The sequence below is a fragment of the Euprymna scolopes genome, chromosome 22 (genome assembly GCF_053919585.1).
Source record: "Euprymna scolopes isolate OS-2025 chromosome 22, ASM5391958v1, whole genome shotgun sequence".
NCBI classification, from domain to species: Eukaryota; Metazoa; Mollusca; class Cephalopoda; order Sepiida; family Sepiolidae; genus Euprymna; species Euprymna scolopes.
This window is the reverse complement of record NC_136503.1, coordinates 80,264,252-80,286,953: the sequence shown is the minus strand read 5'-3', so window position 1 is coordinate 80,286,953 and position 22,702 is coordinate 80,264,252. Positions and strand designations below refer to the sequence as shown.

At 37.0% G+C, this 22,702-nt stretch overlaps 1 protein-coding gene across 1 annotated transcript in view; it reads left to right on the top strand.

Moving 5' to 3' along the window:
* The window catches only part of LOC145243497 (tetratricopeptide repeat protein 38-like), a 79,024-nt gene that overhangs the window by 10,275 nt on the left and 46,047 nt on the right, over nt 1-22,702 (top strand). The window contains exons 2-4 of the mRNA XM_080106454.1: nt 11,161-11,238; nt 14,786-14,867; nt 19,429-19,600. Of these exons, the coding sequence (XP_079962580.1) occupies nt 11,161-11,238; nt 14,786-14,867; nt 19,429-19,600 (332 nt within the window). The remainder of the gene's footprint in view (nt 1-11,160; nt 11,239-14,785; nt 14,868-19,428; nt 19,601-22,702) is intronic.

The following is a 22,702-nucleotide window of genomic DNA, read 5'->3' as shown; positions in this document are numbered from 1 at the left end:
GTCGTGGGGGCACAAGTGATTGCAGTTCGTCAGAGCATTCACCACTAAAATACTTGTAGAAAAGGCAGAGGGATGCAACATTTCGTCGATGGGACACAGGCTGAAGCTTAGATGCCAGTTCAGGGCCTATCAGGTTTGCAACTCTCTTTTGAACCTTGTCAAGGAGCGAGAGACTAGTAGCAGATGCACCAGCCCAGATGTGGCAGCAATACTCCATACATGGGCGAATGGTGGCCTTATAGAGGTACAGGATACTTTCGGGTGTTAGTAGTTTTCTAGCACGGTAGAGAGAGCCTACCTTTCTTGCAGCGGCCCTGGCAATGCCTTCAATGTAATTGTTCCAACTCATGTTTCCTGTGAACGTTAGGCCAAGGAGTTTGAAAGATGGACTCTCAGATAAAGAGTCTTTGGCCATTGCTATGGGTGGTAGAGAGGGTTTCTTGTAATTATTGAATGAAACTAGTTTAGTCTTGGCAGCATTGAACGCGACCAACCACTTTTGTCCCCATTCCACTACAGATTGGAGGTCTTCCTCTAGTGTTTCTGCCATTTCTTTAGAAATGTGTTAATTCGTCTTCCTGTCGTGTCTGCCATAGAGTGTAGTGTCATCAGCATATATACCCATCTCAGAGGCAATGTTGTCGAGGAGGTCATTTATGAATATCAGGAACAATAGAGGTCCAAGGATAGAACCCTGGGGCACTCCCGCATTTATATCATATTGTTTAGATGTGCGACCGTCGAGGACTACCTGGATTTTTCTCTTATCTAAGAAGGATTTAATTATGTTAAGTATTCTACCAGTGATACCGTATGATCTGATTTTACTGAGGAGACCCTCATGCCATACCCTGTCAAAAGCCTTAGATATGTCTAGAGCTACCGCTCTGCCTTCCCCCGCTTTGTCCAGTGAATGGTATATACGTTCAGAGATCACAGTGAGGATGTCTGCTGTGGAACGGGCTTGTCTAAATCCATATTGTTTGTCAGTCAGTAGTTTAGCATCTGTAAGATGATGGACTAGAGCATGGTTAATTATGGTCTCAAATATTTTGGCAAAAAGTGTGAGGAGGCTAATGGGGCGATAATTTGATGGGTCTGTCCTTTCGCCAGAATTCTTGAATACTGGTACAACAGAAGCAGTTTTCCAACAGCCCGGAAAGCAAGCTTCATTAAGGCATTTGTTGTAGAGTTTGGAGAGAACTGGAGCTACTTCGGCTGAGCACTTTTTTAATAGCACAGCTGGGATAAGATCGGGTCCACATGCTTTTGAGGTGTCAAGGTTTTTTATGATAGCATGCACCTGAGCAGGGGTGGTTTTCAGATCGTCTAGTGTGGCGTCTGTCCGCATAGGAAAGTCAGACTGGAAGGGTCCAGTGTGGAGTTTGAGGCAAACCGACTGGCAAGCATGTTAGCCTTGTCGGTTGCTGAGGAGACAACCTCGTGATTGTTGGTTAGTGGGGGAATTTTTGATTGCCCATTATTTACTACACTGTTGTAGATTTTCCAGAAGTCTCGAGTTCCTAGTTTTTGTGCTTCGATGCGCTTTTTAGTGGTTTCCGTAAATTCTCTCTTAGCTGTCGCTATTTCTTTCTTAACGTTATTTCTAGCTTCTATATACTTCAGTCTGTTTGAACTGGACTTATGTCGGTTAAACCTATGGTATGCATGCTGCTTTTGAGTAATGGCAGTTGCACAAGTCGACGTAAACCATTGGGGAGAGTGGGGCTTACTATAAAATTTCCGCATGGGAACATGCGCTTCGATTGCTGTTTTGAACCAGTCAGTGGTCTCGTTTGCACATTGTTCAGCAGGGAGAGAGAAAATATTTTTCCATGGAGCATCTCTAATTAGTTCCCTGATGGCTTCCCAGTCAGCCTTATTATAATATCTCGTTGTTTTGAGCACTGGCTCTTCAGTTTTGGGTCTAGAGTTTAGGGCGATTTCAACCATTATCACTGCATGATCAGCGTTCCTGAGTGGGCTGTGGGCCTTCGTTATGCAGTCATCGGGAACTGTGGTCAAAAACAGATCTAGAAGTGATGCGTGTTGTTCTTCCTGGTCAGGGAAACGGGTTGGAAACGTAACAATTTGTGATAGGGAGTGAGATATAGCGAAGCTATGGGTTGTGCTGCCCGCTGCATCTGTGTGAGTAGAGAATCCAAGCCAGTTTTTGTGGTGGACATTAAAGTCACCAAACACATGTATTTGTGCGCTAGTGTCGAGGGACAGTGCCGTGTCTATGCTGTCAGATACTTTGTTTATTATGGAGCAGTCCTGAGTCGAGGGAGAGCGGTAGAGAAAATAATAGTAGCTAATATTGTGTTGCACGTTTAGTCTAAAGCACATAAAGGCTTGATCATCTGTTTCTAGGTTTGTTTCTCTAGTCAAGGGAAGGGTATTACGAATGTAAACTCCAAGTCCGTGCATATGTCTGTCAGAGTCCTTACGGCAGAGTGGGAGATATCCAGGCATGTTAAAGTGGTTAGAGGGAATGGAGGAGTGTAGGTTAGTCTCACTTAGTGCTAAGATATCCGGGGTATTTGTTAAGAGAAATGCTTCAACATCAGCTAAGTTAGTTCTAAGCCCACGGATATTTGTGAATGAGAGCCTCAAGGGAGGAGGCAAGTTGAATTTGTTTGTCCCTAATCCTGGTTTAAGCTTATTTTTAGATTGTACTGTCGTCATATTTTTTTTTTTTTAAGAGTTTCGGTAAGGGGGAGCTAAACAAGAGGTTATGCGGAGCTTCAGACATGCATCACAAGTAGACCATCAGCTGACCTTTCTCCAATTAGGATTGTGGCCTCAGGAAAGCCCACCGGGGATGAGTGCAGGGTCCCTTTCCATGCGCGTCATGGCACTGCAAACAACCCGATATTATTCAACTGTTGATGGAGCAGCCGCTCTAAGCGCTACCAAAGAGTTAGGGCTCCTGTACTACCAGTCGGGAACAGCAGCCAGGAACTGTCAATCCGGTACCCTCAACCTTTTAGAAGAAGGTCAACCCAATCTAATCGCTCAGGCATATCTTATACTCAAGCACTCCCAAATGTTCAGTTTTAGGGGTGGGGCGTGCTGGGAATGGGGAAGAACGGCGTTCATTGCCCTAGCCAGGAAACAAGATCTACCGCTGGGTGTTTCTGCCGAATCACTGAGATAGTGTCTCTACGCTTGACTAATAGGCAAAGAAGGAGTATGGAAGCCGGACGATAGACAGAGCCTATCTACTCCTTAAGCAATTTAGGTATGCAAACCGGTGAATTTGTTTGAGTCACCAGCTCTAGGAAGGTTGTCATCCAAGACTGAAGAGGCCTCTCTCCCCTTTGGTTTAGTTTCAGAGTTTTCCTTCTCCTAGACGGATGATCTGGGAAGACCTACTGGGTCCGTCAGCCCTGAGAGGGTTTTCTCCGCGCCTAGGTTCTAATCCAGGTATTTCTGCGACCCCGCGTTGTTAGTGTTACTGGGTTAGTTTGTGGGGGATTATATCTCTACTGATTAGTTACACTCCTCAAAGTGATTTAGGGACATGCTATTTACTTGTTAATGGATAAAGGGGGTGGGTGAAGTTCATGCAGTGTAAGCGTCTATGATTGTAAGAGGGCTTGTTAGGGAGGAGATAATGTGATTTTAGTCTTACCCTTTTTTTATTTTATTTATGTTAGCTTAGGTCTAGTATAGTGTTACAGTATGAGTAGGTATTAAGAATTGAGCTACGAGTTGTGCCCGAGCTATTTTAGATGATAGGAGGGTTAAGATGTAAGTGCAATGTAGCATGGATAAGACAGCGTAATTAGGTGAATAGATATACGGGCAGGTTTTCAGTAGGTGCGAATAGAGTTGAAGTTGTAGGTATTTTCTAGTAAGAGTCATGGGGCATTTTGCATAACAAGGAGTGTCGTTTCAATAACGTAATTAATTGTTGCAAAACTCGAGGAGACAGTTGTGTAGTGCATATCGCTTTGTTTCTGAGTACCTTGGCTGTTAAGTACCTGCCTTTGTGCGCATAGGCTGTTAAGTCCCTTACTGGATAGGAATGAGCTGTAATGCATGCCTTAGAGGTAGAAATGTATAGATGTTTAGTGATGGCTATTAAAACAGTTTGCATGTGAGGATTAGGGGCTGGAAGTTAGCGATTCCACTACAGATGCGGAGCAATGTGGGAGTTTAGTGGCGGATAGGTTGGAAGGAGTAGATTGTTAGCGTTCAAGAGAAGAGGGGTTATTTATTTACAGATGGATTTCCATTAGGATTTTTGAGTTACAGGTAAGGTTTAGTTTGAAGAAGGGAGGAATTTTTTTTTTTTTTTTTTTTTTTTTTATGCATGCAGGTAAGACAAACGCAATCGTCTTGGAGGTAAAATGTATAAGATTTCGTAGCTAGCTATTAGGTTTTTCCCTCCCAGTTATAGGGACAGCTAGTTCGTTGGGGTTTGGAATTGTAGTCATTAAGGTCAGGCGCAGAGTGTTGCATCTACTCAGAAAATTAGCCCTAGTATCACAGCTGGGATTATGTATATTGCAGTTACAAATATAGTGCCAGTTAAATTATGAGCCACGTGCAGTGGTTTGGTATGGTATGGGTATCATGGAGGACACTTTAATACAAGCAAGCGTACGGTGATTGCATATATTAAGTATACTACTTAAATAAAGTTTTTCTGTCTTCTATAGTAGAAAGAAAGGTGGTCCTAGCTCTTCTATATTCTTGCATAGGCTATTCGTTATCGAGTAGAGTTCTTCTGACCATAAAAACGGCTCGCATGGGACTAAAGTGTTAGAGACCATTTTTACGCATATGTAATTAAAATGCATTAAATAAATACATTTAAAGAGAAGGTATACACAGTTGGTAAAAGCTAAAAGAGAAATAAATAAACAAAATGAATAAATATATATCTCTCACTTCACAGTCATCATCTGAAGATATAAATCTTCCACTTTATAGTAAAGAGCAATGTGTACTTATTTTATATTTATATTTTCATTTCAAGTTAGCTATGTGTTTATATAGTTCTATGTATATGATTCACTCCTAAACTAATCAACAAATCTTTAGCAAAACTTTGCCCTTCATCAATCTTGTCAGTATTCATTTTTCATGACATGTTAAGATCAAAAATAAAAATGACGGATCAGTTTTTTTTTTGTTTTTTTAAAACTTTTATTCATTGTCAAACAAAACTTAGCACTGCCATGTAAGTGGCTATTGTGATTAGGACTAGATTTATATGGTACATTCTAAGTGGAGAATTGTCCAAAGAAAACAAAGTTCACACAAATAGCCTGTTAGCCGACTATGTGGCTGTTTCTTCAGAAAATCCCACTGAAAATAAGTGCAAGGTCCCTTTTGATGTGTGATATAGCACTACACTCATCCCCATATTATACAACTGTTGATAGAACAGCTGCTCTCAGTGTTAGTCTATGCTGGCACCTGGGTCATGCCACATTTACATATATCTATATACATATATATATATGGTTTTTCTTCATCTTATTCTGGCTGTGTTGGTTCTTGCATTGACAATCAAAGAGGGCACAAACATAGTTCACAGTTGACAAGCAACACAGATATAAACATTGTATAAACACAATTTGTTACTCAATGCTGTTTGTGTGTTAGTCGTTGAGGCCCCATCACTAGTGTCTATATCTGAGCTAGGATCTTAACTAAGAAAATCACTGTCATTCAATCTGTGTGACAACCTTCTTTGTTCCATGTCAAGATTCTTCTACTACGGCCAAATTTCGTGTCGATCTCTCTAAGAGCGCTCTTGCCGTTTTCCTCACCTAACTCTAAGAACAACGAATTTCCTTCCAGATATATCTACTTTCAATGAGAAATCCGAGATGTTTATGATTTTGTCAGTTAAGCTCAGCTGACTACCAGAACTAGTCACATTCATCTGTTCGACAGCTCCCTCTTACCAAAAATTTGATACTTTTTCCACTTCTATCGCTATCCGAGTACCCCAAAAAGTTAAAAACTAACCATCATGGTGTCGCTGGTCTTTGTAGTAAAAAGGGTCAGCTGATCTTTTCTATTGTCATTCACTTTTCCAGCAAATCTTTTCTGGTGCTCCTGGATGTTCAAAAGTGAGCAGTCTATACATGGTGTCCCAATAAAATGTATATACTCTTTAAATTATCTCAACTTGCTACATGAATACACTATACCACGTTCCCAAGAGATGTTTAGAAATAAAGAATAGCACTTCCAGCAGGATGGAGCACTTTCCCAACTATCATCATGATGTAAGAGCATATCTTGATAGTCATTGGCGAAACAGATAGTTAAGACAAAGAGGAAGTATCGAGTACTGTCCACACTCATTGGAATATGGTTTATTGGGACACCCGGACTTTTCTCTTTTTTGGAGGGGGGGGGCGATGTGGGAGGCATGTTAAACACAGGATTAACATCACAAACTAGCTACAATGAACGAGTTGAAAGCAACCATTGAAAGAAGATGTGTCAATGTACCAATTGAACTGATTAGGAACGTTTTCGATCCAATCAGTTAGCATTGTCTGCTGTTCATGGACCACAATGGCCAATAATTTGAACACTTTCGATAATTACCTGGTTTCTATATTTGTCCCCAGTATTTTGATGTATGAAACTTTTTTTTCTTATAATAAATGTTGGTTTTATGGTTATTTAAAGTGTGTATATATCTTATTGGGACACCCTTTAGTATCACATTAATGTTTCTAAAGAGTTAGGGTTCTTGTACTACCAGTCGACTAGACAAGCTGTCAAAACTGTGCCCTCAACCTGTCAGAACAAGAGCAGTTCAGATTAGTTATACAAAACTAAGTGACAAGCAAGTGCCCCCAAGTTGCCCATTTAAAGTCACGTTGCTTGTCCTAGTCAAGAAACAAATCTCAAACACTGGGTGTCTTTGGAGTGTTCCTGTAATGGTACTTTTGCACCTGGCTAATAGACAAAAAGGGAGTGTGAGCTGTACAATAAGCAGAGTTTGGTGATTAATTTAAAGCAGTGTACAGTTAAGTAATGTTGTCATGTTTTTTTCTCTTGATTTCAATTATATAATATGAATCCTTCTTAATATCATAGTATGAATGTCTGCTCTAAGATATCAAATGTTCTAAACTAATGAGATCCAGCAACTTCTTCCCTTTGATTCCTGAAAAAACTCTGTTCAGCTGACTACAATATTGTCTTCAAGTCCAATGTAAACAAGTTCTTATTGAAGCATCCTCTTAAATAATCTAATTATACCAAATTTCCACTACTAACAATTACTATGCTATTGTTGCATTGACTACCGTACACACATTAACTCTTGTCCTTGAGTGGCCTCTGGGGCTTGATATGTGGTTACCCCTTTGTGCTGGCTGATAAAGTTTTTTTTCGTTTTTTTTTTTTTTACAGACAACCCTGGCAACCCATTTTTTTTTGTTGTTATTGTTATTTTTGTTAACTTCACAGTGTGGTGATGTTTTACGTTTTTTTTTTTTCGTTTTTTTTCTTTCACTCAAGAGCAGGCTTTTACACCAAAGCTAGTGAGTATAGTCAAAGAGTCAATTAGATGGAAAGCACATGGCGTAGGATGTTTGCTGTGTGTCAAGTAGTACTGACTTCTGGAGTACAGTAATGTTGTACTTGATTCCCTAGGAGTTCAACTGTTACTCAAGATCATCTGGAATTGAGTCAAGTGCACCTATTATTATCATTATTATTATTATTGTTGTTGTTGTTATTATTATTATAGGATGTTATTATAAAGTGTTATGATTATTGTAGGGTGTAATGGGCTGAAAGACTAGCGTTCAATCTTGGATCAAGTCATACCAAAAGCTTAAAAATAGTATCTGATACCTCCTTTCTAAACACTCAGTATTATAAGGGGGGATTAAGGGAAAGTGGAGTAATTCTGGGAAAGGACTGGCGCCCTCCCCTACACTTTCGTGTATCACCTAATGAAAATGAAGCCTTCGGGTCATCCTGAACTTTAGTCGGTCACTTAGCTTTTAACTTATCTTTTATAGGGTGTTGTTATTATTATAGGGTGTTATTAATACATGAGCTTGTATCTATTTTCTTTTACACTTGTGGGTTCTCACTTGCAAGGTTATTAGTATGTAGTTCAGTAAGAACACAATACAATGTTCTTGTTCACGGAATGATTCATACATTTGACAAGAAGAATGCTCTTCATGTAGGTGGCTGTTTGCATTCCTGTTCAAATCTGTTTCCTACAAAATGTAAACAGTTCCGTTCAAGATCCTGATGGAAATTTGCTTTCTCTGATTTTCTTTTCTCTTAAGATTTTTTTGTTTATTTCACTTTAATAAACTTTTTATTATCAACATGCTCGGTCAGGATTTGGTTTGATTTCTTGCTCCACTTTTCAAACATTGAATAGTGGTAGCAAACCGTAGTACCTTTTGGGCAACAGACCATGGCCGAGTTTTTAAACCCTTTATTTTTATTTTATTTTTATGTTTTTGTTGCTACATATGTTGGAGATAAGGGGCTAGGACCTTTTTCATCAAGGCCTGATGGCTGACTCTGATTGGCTTGTCATGGCTGGAGTGCCATTTCCAGAAATAGGAAATTTTACAATAAAATCTCTTTTTCGGAAGTATTCATCTGAAATCTGCAAACAACTAGTAGTTGCTGGAGACCATATCTAGACAATAAGGTGGATGCAAATCATGTAGTTTTGTCAATGTTGTCATCTACTTGTGACATGGTACATTGTCTGGTACTTTTTCTTCATTTGTGGACGTGTTTTGCAGATTTTTTTTCCCCTTCCTACGCATCAATAATACTATATAATATTCGTTAGTGATAGTTCTATATAGAAACAAAGGCAATTCTGTGTGATATTACAATCAGTGCAGCAGACGAAATCCATATTGCTTCTCAATGAGTAGATTGTTTTTTTGTTTGCTGAGGTGGTTGGCAACTTCTTGATTTTATCATAGATTAAAACAAATTACTCCTAACATATAAGAGACTGATTGGTCTATACTGAAATGCAGAAGTCTGATCTCTAGTATTTTTAAATAGTGGGTAGACTAATGAAGTTTTCTAAGGCAGGGGGAATTCTCCCTTTAGCAACAATTGAATAGCTTTGTAAGGTTAGGAGCTAGTTCGGGTTGCAGCTTTTTAAGCATTATAATTGGAATGTTAAGACCAATTGCTGTGCTTGCATTTAGGTACTTGATAATACTTGTAAGAATAGGAGCAAGTTCTACTTGCAACTGTTAATCTCTGAGTTGTTTATAGATGAGAGAAAGTCTGTTTAGAGTGATCTCCTTTTTATCATTGTTAATCTGAGTTAAAACAGTTGAGTTCTCCCCTTGTCTGAGAGAAAAGATAGTGTTTGGAGTGACCTGCTCTTGGTTGTTGTTGTGAAAGTGGGTTTTGAGGAAAGAGTCCATAACAGCAACTTAAGTATTATGATTGGAATGTTGTCAGGATAAGTTGAAAGATCTGAGGCTGTCCCAATCAGCCATCGAGTATCGATACACTGATATGGAAAGGGGCATCAGGGGCTTTGAGACAACTGAGTGATCACTATTCAGGACAAGTTGTCAGGAAAAAATCAAGACGACTTGCAAAATGTCTTTCAACATCAAATATGCTAGTAGGTTTGTCAACAATCTGTGTTAGATCATAAGCAATTGAACGCTGTGAACACTAAAGTCACTACAGACATTAATGTTGGCAGAAGGGTGAACTGACAGGATATAATCAATTATTCTAGAAATACTTACAAAATAACAACTCCATCATTGTAAGAAGGATAGAGGGTCAAAATGAATGTGGTGCTGTAAATGTTACATGGAAAACACATAGATAGCAATTTAGGGTCTTCTTTGGGGATGTCAATACCACATGCAAAGCCATTCCTAATGTGGGCACAAATTCCATGTTTATGACAATCTTAGGAAGGCTGTCCAGGTGTGGTAGCTACTATAATGCTCAACTAGTTGTCCGTATTTTGCAGATGGTATTAAGTCCTGAGGATCTGTGACAGCTTCCTCTCTTTTTTCAAAGTTGGATTCTTTTACATTACAGTAACAACCAGATTATATTGAAAATTGTGACAAAGCTCCGTTCCTCATCATTCTTAAAATCATGAATGCTGGAAGAACGGCAACTAGACAAGATATCATAAATCTTCTTAGAGATACTCTCAAAGATAGTTACTCCATTATTATGGGGACAGTAGATGACAAAGATGAACATAGTGATTCCAGTTCTACATAGGAATTCATATAGATCAATTTAAGGCCTTTGGAAATATTTATATGGCACAATCACATTGACACACCGGTTCTCGCCAGATCACCGAAGTTAAGCAATGTTGAGCCTGGCCAGTACCAGATCGGTAACTATTTGGGAAGGCAAGGCACTGTATGTACCATGAGATAAAATACCAGGTTGGGAAACTGGCATGGGCTATATTCCTTACAAAAGTAGATAGGCTTCTCTTAAGCCATGGTAGGCAACCCATCTAGTGATGGTGTCGATAAAAAATAGCCTTGATAGCCCTAGCAAAGCATCAAGTATTCAACTACGGACAAGATTTGAATTACACTACAAACTTGTGTCGTGAGTTCAATCTCGGCTGCAGCCACATGTTACATGTTTTGTTTTTTTTTACGTTGGAAATGTTCCTAACACCTAGAAAGTCATCCTTAATGTAGGCACAAATATCATATTCATGGTGATCATGAAGGTTGGATTTTGATGTCCTGTTGGAGTAACTTATAATCATCAAACCATTAGTAGAAGCTGATGGGCTAATGCCAGTTTCACATAGAAAGAATAGGTGTAGTTTAGTCTTCTGTAAGCAGACTTCAACTCTGGAATATTGGAATGCAGACGCTAATTTTAGGGTCTGATAGTATGAACTCAATTTTAAAAGTTGAGAAACTGGGTTTAAACTTATCTTTTGTTTTTGGAATTTTCCTAAGAATCCAAATCATGCGATGGATTTTGATAAAAATTTGAACACGTATTCTAGACATAAGGATTAGTATCATTATATGTTGATTTTTATATTTTTAAGAGGACAGAATTGTTGTAAACTGTTCTGTTCAGGAGAATTAGTTTTACTTGTGGGATAAGTAGTCTTATAGTTTCATATAAATGTTAATGTTTTCTTCATTTTTTTAGGCTTGGGAGTCCTTTGCATTGCCTTTGTCTTCCCCATCGGATGAAGCATGTAAAATGTTTGATGCAACCGTAACTCAGGTAAAACTTTCTTATCATCCAGAAATTCTTGTTGGTGCAAAAGTTTTGCTGGTTTGTAGAAGAGACACTTTAAACCATTATGATTTATTTTACGCATATTGTTATTACTTAAACATATTGCCAAGATTAACTTCTGACACTTTTTTTTTTTTTTTGATTATTAAAGTATCATTCATATTTTACTACGATATTCTCCCCCTCCTCATGTTGATCCGAAAACGACCTTCTTCAGTTAACATGATAATGCTTATCCCCACACAGAACTACTGACTAAAGATCTCTTAGGAGAATTTGATTGGGAAGTCTTGCTCTATTCTGCACATTCTCCTGGCCTAGCTCTCTCCGATTATCATTTATGAGGTATATAAATATATATTTAACACCACATGAGGAGGTTGAACATGAGTTTGATTCATATTTCACATCAAACATTTCACATGAAGAATTTTACAAATGAATCATTTGTAAAATAAATAAATAAAATAAATTGTTTCCATGTGTTGACAAGCTTATAGCTTGTCAACACATGGAAACAATTTATAGAAAGGAAAGGTTATTGTTATGAATAAAAATTTTCCAAAACACAATTTTTCATTTTCAAGATGAAATTTTCAATCAACAAAATATAGGTTTCCGTATTCAACTAATTAAGTCATTTTGCTGGTGAAATATTTATGTATCAAAATTGTTTTCAATGCATTAATATTGGTTGATAATTTCCAATTGTGCAAAATAATAAACAAAAAGGAGCAAAAGACACAAATTATAACATGGTTGTTGATCGTAAATTCTATGTATCAGCACTAATTGTGGATCATAATTCCTGTGGTGTCCTCGTCACAAGCAAAAATTATCACAAATTTTTTTTTGCAATATCATTAACATTATTACTATTATTTACATTGAATTATTATTTCGTTTTTGTTATTTTATTTATAACTAGCGGTGTTACCCGGCGTTGCCCGGGTGTGTGTGCTTTTGGGTAAATCAAAACAAAAGAATAATAAAAACTCGTTGCCCGGGTGTTTGTGCCCAGGGACGGGGGGGTTAAAAAAATGTTTTAGTAGTTAAGTAGGAAGGATTGAACCCGAAGCCTTGAGGCGAAGTTGGAAAATAATGTGTGAAAAAAAACGTGCAACGTTAATCACTCGGCCAGCAAGAAATAGTAACAGAAACATGTTTGAATTCATTTAAGTATTAAGAATTGGCAGGTGCCCGCAGTTAATGACTTAATGAGGTCAAGTTAACTTTCACTGCGGGGCAGTCCCCCCCCCCCAAGATGTTGGGGGGAAACCAGTTCCCCATAAAAAAGGGGATTGTAAAAATTGAATGTCTGATATAAGGAGAAACTCTGCATTGATCAAAGCTGATTGCTTTTGGATGTTCCCGGCGATTGTGCCGGGAACAATGCCACTAGCTTCGAATTAGTTTCGCTTTTATACGAAAAAGCCAAGTCCACACGTGGCAATCCAAAAATGTGGAATATTTAGCTTTTCAAAATCGGGCAAATTAAATAGACAGGCGACCCTCGTTAACTCGTAGATATTACGATTTAGACGTGATATAAAAATTTTTAAGAAGGAGCGAGCCAACCGATCGCTTCCCAGAAAAAAGCATTTTGCAGACAAAAACGCACACACACACACACACACACACACACACACACACACACACACACACACACACACACACACACACATACACAAACACACATTTTCGCTTTTATATATATAGATGATAGTATATTATAACAAATTTATGATACTATGTAATATTTTAGGCTCTCACCCTTTTATTCTTCTTTGTGGATTATTATTATTATTATTATTATTATTATTATTATTATTATTATTTTTATTATTATATTTTATTATGGCAATATATTATAATAATCTATAACGATATATTATTATATATCTCATACTTTAATTTTCTCTTTCTTATATTTATATTATTTTTATTACTAATATTATTAATATGATTACTATTATATTTTTTGTTCTTTTTATTCATATTCTTATTAATATTATTTTATTATTATGATTATTTTATTATGACATTATTATTGACCCTTCATGTTAACCCAGATATCTCCACCCTTCAATCATATGCCCATCCTCTTGCTAACCCTAATCTTCAACCCATGTATATTTTCTAAGTACAAGCCCGTTTTAATTCAGCCTTACCATGGTGGCACCCACTTCTTCTCCTTATTCCCTTCCTTTACTCCTCTCATTTTCGATAATATCATAACAATGAAATAAAATAATTATCTCATCACTACATAGTTGTACTTATCTCAAATTGCAACATAAAAACCGTTTAGATCCAAACGGAGTTGTCTTCCTTGATTAATGAAAGATTGCTCACACACACAATGTTAATGAGGTTATCAAAAAGAACAAAATAAAATAAACTCCTCAAATCCAATGCATATTTATTTGAACAAAATTAACTAACCCTGGACCTATGCTTAACCTCTCCAAAGATTCTCCTCAATATAGTCTTTTGCTGTTTTCCAAAAATCATAATCTCCCCAACCAACTCTGCTGATCCTTTGCTGGTAACCACACCCAGATATATCAAACTGAAAAATTGAAATCCCCAACATTAATAAGATAACCTGCATGACCCGACAAGTTCTCTTTCTCTATGAGGAGAGCATTTTAAAAACTACCACATGCATGATAATCTCACAGTTAACCTGTTAATATTTGCTCTGTCGGAAATTAACACCTAAACTTTCCTTTCAAATGTAGAAACTCTAGAGAAATCTTTAGATGCTGGAAGAATTTCTGTTCTAATTCTCTTGGACTGCTTGCTTTTGGAATTCCCTCCTTGCTTGTTCGACCGTACCAACATGTAGAAATCTAAATGTAATGCAAACAAACATCTTCTTCAGGTTACCTCTATAAATCTGGCCACTATCACAGTAGCCACCTTATACTTTAGTGGCAGTATTCTTTGTTTGGAGTGAATGAAAATAAAAAAACAAGTGGTTCAGGAAGGCAAAAGAAAACATGGGAGAAAGTGATAAACTTTGGACTGTTTTAAGAAATTGACTTTGAAACCAACATATCTCTGACCAAGTCTTTATTTATCCCTCTTTCTTTCATGTCCATTGTTAACTACTTCTGTCTGGTGCTACCAGATCAGACTGTCTGAAGATACTGGCCTTCTACCCTAAAATGCCCAAAACATTAATGTTATTGTTTTTTTTCCATAATACTGATTGATGTTATTAATTTTCTTTCCTTTCCCTTTGCAAGACTCAATCATGTTCTGGAAAATCAAAAACAAAGGCAACATTTTTCTTCTGTGAAACAACCAAACCAAACCAAACACCATGAATAAATATCTGAAGATATAAAGAACTTGAAGCATAAAATTTTTTTTCCAAAATTACTGGAGTCGGCATTAAATAACACGAAAAGGATTGATAGGCTATAAGACAAAACAACCAAACTAAACTCAACTAGTTTAAAAAATGATATCTTTTTTTTGTTTAATGTGTTTATGTTAACATGAATTTCTTGTTTGCGAACAGTATGTTGGTTGGTACGATGACGATTCTGTTGGTGGAATTGAAGGCTCGCTTTCGAAAATGATGTCTGCAGATCAAAATTTTGGTAAGTATTCAACTATTCAATATTCGTCTTTGTTAAGATTAAAACAAAATAGAAGAAAATAGAAGTTTTCCTTATTTATCAGGTCAGTGCAAAAGATTTTGCTGATTTCAAATTTCATATTAAATATATAACCTGTGCTTTTTTTTTTTGTTGTTTTTTTTTTTAAATCTTTATTTATAGCAATAAGTTGATTCCAAGTCAGGAGAATATGTAGGATGGAGCAAGATTTTCCAATCAAATTTCATCTTTGGTCAGTAGTGCTGTGGCAGGACAAACATTATCATGATGGAAGATTACTTCTTTTTCTTTTTGACCAAATAAGTTTGTTTTGGGATCAACATGGGTGAGAATATTGTAGAAAAATATGAATAATGCTTTAATAATTTGAAAGAAAAATTATAAATTAATCATGGTGATATGTTTAAGTAATAATATGCATAAGATAAATTACAATCGTTTAAAATGTCCCTTCTACAAATCGGCAAAAACTTTTGCACTGACTTAATATGACAAGTTATTTATTACCCGTGTTAAGAAGGTTATGTTTTTGATCAGGTTTGTAGGTTTGTTTACAGTCTAGCATCCACATTGCTGGACCAAACTTGGTCAAAATAAGATAACACTTGGCCTCTCCTTACCATGGTTAATATACATAAAATAAATTACAATGGTTTAAAATATCCCTTCTACAAACCGGCAAAAACATTTGCACCAACCTGATAGTTTATTTATGTCTATAAATTTTGAACACGGTAACAATTCAATAACTATTATTTTATGCTAGCAATAATATATATGCTTCCTGTTTGCCAGTATATATTAATGTTGAGTTTGTTAATTAAGTGTTGAGTTTGTTAATGATCAACTAACTATGATAATTTATTGTTGATATACACTAAACCCTCACCACATTCCAAAAAGTATAAAAAGTGGTGCCTAAGAGATTGGTCTAATGACAATAAAACAAATACTGCACTACCTCTCTTTAGGAAAGTAGAAATTGGACCTTGGCTTTACTTTCAGCATCCTTGTAACTCACTTCTCTTATTGTCTTTTATCTTTTACATTCTAAGAGTGAGGTTTCTGACGAAGGGGAATATGAGCTCATCAGGATATCACTGAATGTATAAAATAAAAGCAGGTTTAAGCGCTAGTGCACTGTATGAACCAGAAGTCGGTAATTGTGCATATTATGAACTGGATTTCTCGTAAATGTCCGCTCGGGCTTGACTGGCACCTGACGTCACCGCTGGAATATGCCAAGTGCCGTTAAAAACGCTTGGATACCTGTTCAAATTATTTTCTTTTTTATAGTATTTTCAAGTTAAATTCAATTTTTATGGTATTTTTGTTTATCAAGTTGTTAAGGGGAAAGTACAAAATAGTTACAAAACATCCTCCCCATGTTAAGAATGGCTTTCTAAATAATAGTATTGTTTCAGCATGGTAACAGATGCACAAGTACATGCCATTGTTTGCCCAGCCATCCCAGACATTTACGACAAATTCAGTTCATAATATGCAACGGTAATGATATCTGGTTCGTACAATGCACCAGTACCGAAATTTACATTAATAAAACTGAGTCAATAAAACTATAATTTTAAATGGTAGAATTTTTGGTGGATGTTCACTGAATAATTTTTTGAATTCTTCAAAATAATATTGTCCATGCTCCAGATTTTCATGCTTTTTTTATTGATTATTTTTAGCAGAGGGTTTTAACATAATGCTCCCTATCTTGGGTTGAGCATATTGGGAAGTGATATGCAAAATACCATTAATGTATTAAACGATGCTCTTTGTCCAAACACCTAAGCTCAATTTGTTTACACAATGTTAAAAAATATTGTTAATTCACTACCCGGCACAGCAGCAGCAGCCAAATAGCGTAATGGTTAGAAGCACCGACTGTTGTTTGGGCGGTCAAGTTTCGATCCTGGCTTGGGGTAGTTGCTTGTCTAGCCGCACTGATGAGCTGTAATACAGCGAAACAGTACTGTATATGGATGACTATATATATATATATATATATATATATATATATATATATATATATATATATATATATACTAGCATACTATTGATGAAGATGTTCTTGAATCGGCCTCTAAATAACCAGAAATACCAGAGTTGTTTTTACCGAGCTTTCAAAAAATTCTAGCAGCTATTGAATAAATAATGTCTGGAAAAGCAATAGAAAAAAATGCAATACCACCGGAAATCTTCAAGTACGGTGGTACAAAGCTTGTGAAGAAATTGCTAGAATTATTCATTGAAATTTGGAAGCAGAGAATGGCCTCACAAAATTTTTAAGATGCTCTTATCCATCATTTGTACAAAAATAAAGGAAATAAGAAGGCAAGCTTGATTTTCAACCGGTCATAAAGCATGTAATTAACGATATATATCCTGAGCCACAGTGTGGCTTTTGTACAGTTCACAGCACCATAGACATGATTTTCTCCTTCAGACAGGTCGCAGAAGAGAAAGTCTGTGAAAAGAATCAGAGGATGAATATGGTGTTTGTGAACCTCACTAAGGCATTTGGGAGTGATATACAAAATGCCATTAGCATATTAAGTGATGCTCTTTGTCCAAATATCTAAGCTCAGTTTGTCTACACAGTGTTTCCTGTGGAAAGTGTAGCTAAAGCTTAGTATACTCAAAAATATGTTGCAAGCGATAGTGTCATTCCACAATGGAATGAAGGCAAATGTTGTTTCAAAAAGTGAGACATCTGATTCCTTGTGTTCCACATGCAAGAGGAAAGAATTCCAAAAATGTTGATGAACAGTCAACTTGATAGTGGCCACTGGACAGTAGGCCGACCATTATTTAGGTACAAGGATGCATTCACATTAAAAAGAAGTCTCAGCTGCTGAAATAAACCCCGCTACCCTCGAAGACTCCGTGATTGATCATAATGAATGTAGGTTTACATGCTTCAATGAAAAATTATGAAAAATGCAGCATCAAACATTACCAAACGTTATCAAACTGTATAAAACTAGGGAAAAAAATAATATATCATCTCCCGTTCTAGCCATATACTCCAATAATCCACACTTTTGCACAATTTCTGGACTTATTTGTAGATCATTAGTCCAGGTTGGTCCTCCAACCACGATGTGACTTCAGAAATCAAGGCTGCATCATATGGGAAACGCTTTCCTTTCAAAAACAACTTCATGGCTGGGAAGAGGTGAAAGTCAGAGGGTGCAAGGTCAAGAGAGTAGGGAGGATGGAGGAGGATTTCATAACCACACGCCCGTGCTTCTGATCTGGCGACATGCGAGTTGTGGACCGGAGCGTTGTCCTGCAGATCTTGCACCGCCTTTTGATTTTGAAAGCTTCCCTTAATTTCCTCAAAAGTGAAGCATAATAGGCTCCTGTAATTGTGGTACCCTTTGCCAGGAAATCTGTCATCACTACTCCGTCCTGGTCCCAGAAGACTATGAGCATGACCTTGCCAGCAGAGGGCTGCACTCTTGCCTTCTTTGGAGGTTGTGAGTCTAAGTGCTTTCACTGCATTGACTGGGCTTTGGTCTCTGGATCATAGTGATGGACCCAGGTTTCATCCTGTGTACTCAGTCTTTTGAAAAACTTTGACTCATCATGTTGGCACATCTCCAAATTCATCCTCGAGCACTCGACGCGTTCTCGCTTCTGGAATGGTGTGAGCAACCTTGGAATCCATCTGGCAGACACCTTATGCATATGCAAATCGTCATGAATGATAGTTTTCACAGACCCTGTACTAATCTTGACATCTTGGGCTATTTGGTGAATAGTAATGCGCCGATCTTCCAAAATGGCAGCCTCAACTTGACGGACAGATGCTTCATCAATGGCAGAAGGGGAGCGACCAGGTCTGGGAGCTGTTTCTAAAGACTTCCAGCCATGTTTGAATTCACGATGCTAGCGTTTTACAAGGTCATATGATGAAGCATTATCACCATAAGTTTCTTTCATTTCATCAAAAGTCTCCTGTGGTGTGCGTCCTTTCAAATACAAAAACCAGATCACTGCTCGTCATTAAACAGTCTCCATTTCACACCTGACTCAGTTCAAACACCTGTAAAACAGAAACCACAATTAGTTTAGAGCTGTAATTTGCTACATAACCCGTAGAGATATAAATCATTGCACATGCAAAATTTCAGCGAGATCAGACAACTGGAAGTGGGTCAGGGGCGTTACTTGTTGTATGCCCCTCGTACCTTTGTTGGCATTGCAGATAAAGTCCAACAGAAAGGCTAACCAATATATTCACAGCCAGCACAGCTGCAGGAGTTGCTGGAAAGGTGTTGCAGTGCTTCACCATCTGCCTATTGGGACTCAAAACCGGATTTTTTGTCAGGTTTACTCCTATATACTTTAAGGAGAGTAGAAAGTGGATCTTGGGTTTATTTTAGAAACTCAGTATAAATGAGAAAAAATACATCCCTACTTTGTAATCGTAGTCTGACATGGAAATTTATGTTGCATCAATTTGTCTATATTTTCTATATTAAAATATTTTATGCAATCAAATTTTTTTTGTGTTTGTATGCAAAAGTTATGGGCCATGTTCTCAAGAATGGTCTGGAGTTACTTGGAACTGGACGCAATCTAAAGCTGGATCCTGAGTTAAAAGCTGACCTTGATTTGATGATTACACTAGCTGAAAAATCGCCGGTCTGTGACTGGGAACGGAAGCATGTACAGGCAATGCACCAATGGTCAAAAGGGTAAGTTACGCGAACAACTTTTGAAGTGTTTTGATTTGGGAGGTGGAGAGTATATAGTACTGTTTTAAAATGGCTGCAACTTATTAAAAAAAAATATTAAAACAAAACAACCATTTATAAACAGAAATGTCATGTACAGTTTTTAATTAGTGTTGTGACAATTAATTGGAATAAGAAAAATTGGAACATTTTAAGAATCTGTATTAGAATCGAAAAAATTTCAATGTAATTTCTGATTCTAAAAACGATTCTTAAGTTGTTTTTTTTTGGGGGGGGAGTTTACACTTAATTTTCCATTGCTGGTGATAAAATTATGAATATTAATTTTTTTTTTTTTTTAATTTTTTTTTTTTTTACAAAGGAGTCACTTTTTATCAAGGCCCAGAGGCCACTTGAGCAAAAGGGTCAATGAGTGTATGGTAGTCAATGGGAAAATATTGTAGTAATCGTTAGTAATGGAAATTTGGTAAATAGGATTACTTAAGGAGACAATTCATCAAGAACTTGTTTACGTTGAACTTTAAGACAACCATATTGTAGTCAGTTGGAAAGCAAGCCAACAGAACAGAGTTCCACAGGCATGCAGTTTTAAGAAAGAAGCTTTGTTCATGGAATCCACGTTTAGGTTTTGGCACGGATAAAGAGTGGAGGAAATTATTGGTAGTGGTTTTTGCTGTTTTGTAACTATCAGTCAAACTAAAATCTATAGATCGTAAGATTATCAAAATATGATGTGAATTTATTTTAATTGTGTAAGATAAAAAAATAAAAAAAAGATGAAACTTTGTATAATTGCACAAAGTAACCTTTAAAAGAATGCAATTGATTTACAAAGTTCCGAAAAATGTTTAAAAAATTATAAAAAACGTTAATTAAAATTACAAAATAATGACAAACGTTGTTGATAATTGAATCGAATGTAAAATATAAAAAACTAGCCTGGGTGCCCGGCATTGCCTGGGTGTTTGGAGGTGTGTGTTGAGCAAAGAAAAAAAAGTGGTAGTAGGCAGGCAGGCTCGAACCCGTACTGCAAAGGAGGAAAAGAATGTGAAAACAAAACGTGACGCCTTTGCTGTTGTGTCCATCGCCAAACCAGAAATGGCAAAGGTTTAAATTAAGGCTAGTCAATCGAAAAAAGGGGATGACTTTTGAAAATATCGGCAAAAAAAGCGACTCCTCCCTGTAGAAAAGTGCCCAATTGAGGGTGAAGAATTAATGTTTTTAGCCAATTTTTCGATATTTGTCGTCCGAAAGGTCAAGCTTAAAAACGATACTGATTTCGTGGAAATCTGTCGCCTCTGTCAAAAGGTTTTAGGCATACATACATACATACATTTAAATAGATAGGTGAGATTTTTATTATAGACTAGCCTGGGTGCCTAGCGTTGCCAGAGTATTTGGAGATGTGTGTTGAGCCAACAAAAAAAAGTTGTAGTAGGCAGGCAGGCAGGCTCGAACCCGTGACCGGAAGGCGGAAAAAAAATTGGACGTGTGTGTAAGGGTGTTTGTTGAGCAAAAAAAAAAAGAAGAAAAATTGCGCAAAAATAAAAATAGGAGTAGTAAGCAGGCTCAAACTCATAACGCGTCAGAGGAAAAAGAAGTGAAAAAAAAAACTGTCTTACTGATGTGCCTACCATGGTTGTGACATCATGGGTGGTCGAAATAACGCCTTTTAAGTGATGTTGTGAACGTGAGGGCTGAATGACTTGCAAAAACGTCAGCGAAAAAAGCGACCCTCTCATAGAAAAGTACCCAGTTGAGGGTGAAGAAATTATATTATACTAGCGGGAGTACCCGGCGTTGTCCGGGTGTGTAGAGGTGTGCGTGTTGGGGGGGGGATCAAAACAAAAGAATAAGCGAAGAACCCTGTTTAAATATTATATATATATATATATATAATATTTAAACATTGTTTTTATATATATATATAAAAAACAATGTTAAAACTTCTTTAAAAAAAATCGTTGCCTGGGTGTTTGTGTTGGGGGGGAGGACTTAAAAAAAACAGTTTTGGTGAGTAGTTAGGATCGAACCCGAAGCCTTGAGGCGAAGGTGGAAAAGAAAGTGTGCAAAAAACCTGACACGTTACCCACTCGGCCAACAAAGAGCAACTGAAAAACATTTGAATTTATTTATTTAAGTATTAAAAACAGAATTGACACGTGCCTGCAATAAAAGTTAACTCTGCTGCTTCTATTTGACCTCATTAATGAGGTCAAATAGAAGCAGCAGAGTTAACTTTTACTGCAGGGCAGTTTTTGGGTTAGTTTACCCAACTTTGGCTGGTTGTTTTCCAAGATGTTGGGGGGGGGGGACCAGCTCCCATAAAAAGGGGATTATCCAGATTGAATAGCAATTGTCTGATATAAGGAGTTGTACCTAACATTGATCAAAGCTGATTGCTACTGGACGTTTGCCCGGTGCGATTGCCGGGAACAATTGTTAGCTTTGAATTAGTTTCGGTTTTATACAAAAAAGCAGAATGAACACAAGACGGGCTGAAATAGCAAGAATTTTGTAAAAAATGACGTAAATAAATCTAGACGCGACCCGCATTCCCAAATCTTGGATATTATTATCTAGGGGGTATATAAACACTTCTAAGCGATAGTAACCACTCCCCTCCCCCGGGACCGTCGGCGAAAAAAGCCTTTTCGAGACATACAAAAATGTGCGCGCCGCATTTGCCTTTTATATATATAGATTATATATATATATATATATATATATATATATATGTATATATATATATATATATATATATAGATGACTAGAGTTATAAGCCATGTTTAGTTTCAGAGCAGTTTCCAATGGTTAGTTGTTCTACACAAGTCCTGGAGGTGACTGGTTCTCAGTAGACAGTTCTCGAGTGGGAATCCACAGAGCAAAAGATTCTTCCCGTGTTGACACGAAAAAAATATATGCGAAATTGCCACAGAAAAGATTTAATATTTATGGACCAATTCTGGTTTCTGATTGGTTGGTAGCAGAACGTGAATTAATTTGATTTGTCAGTTTCTAACAGCATCATTTATAAATAGAATCTCCCGACTGTGTAGGATCATACCCCATTAGAGTTCAAAAATATCACAACAGTTTTTG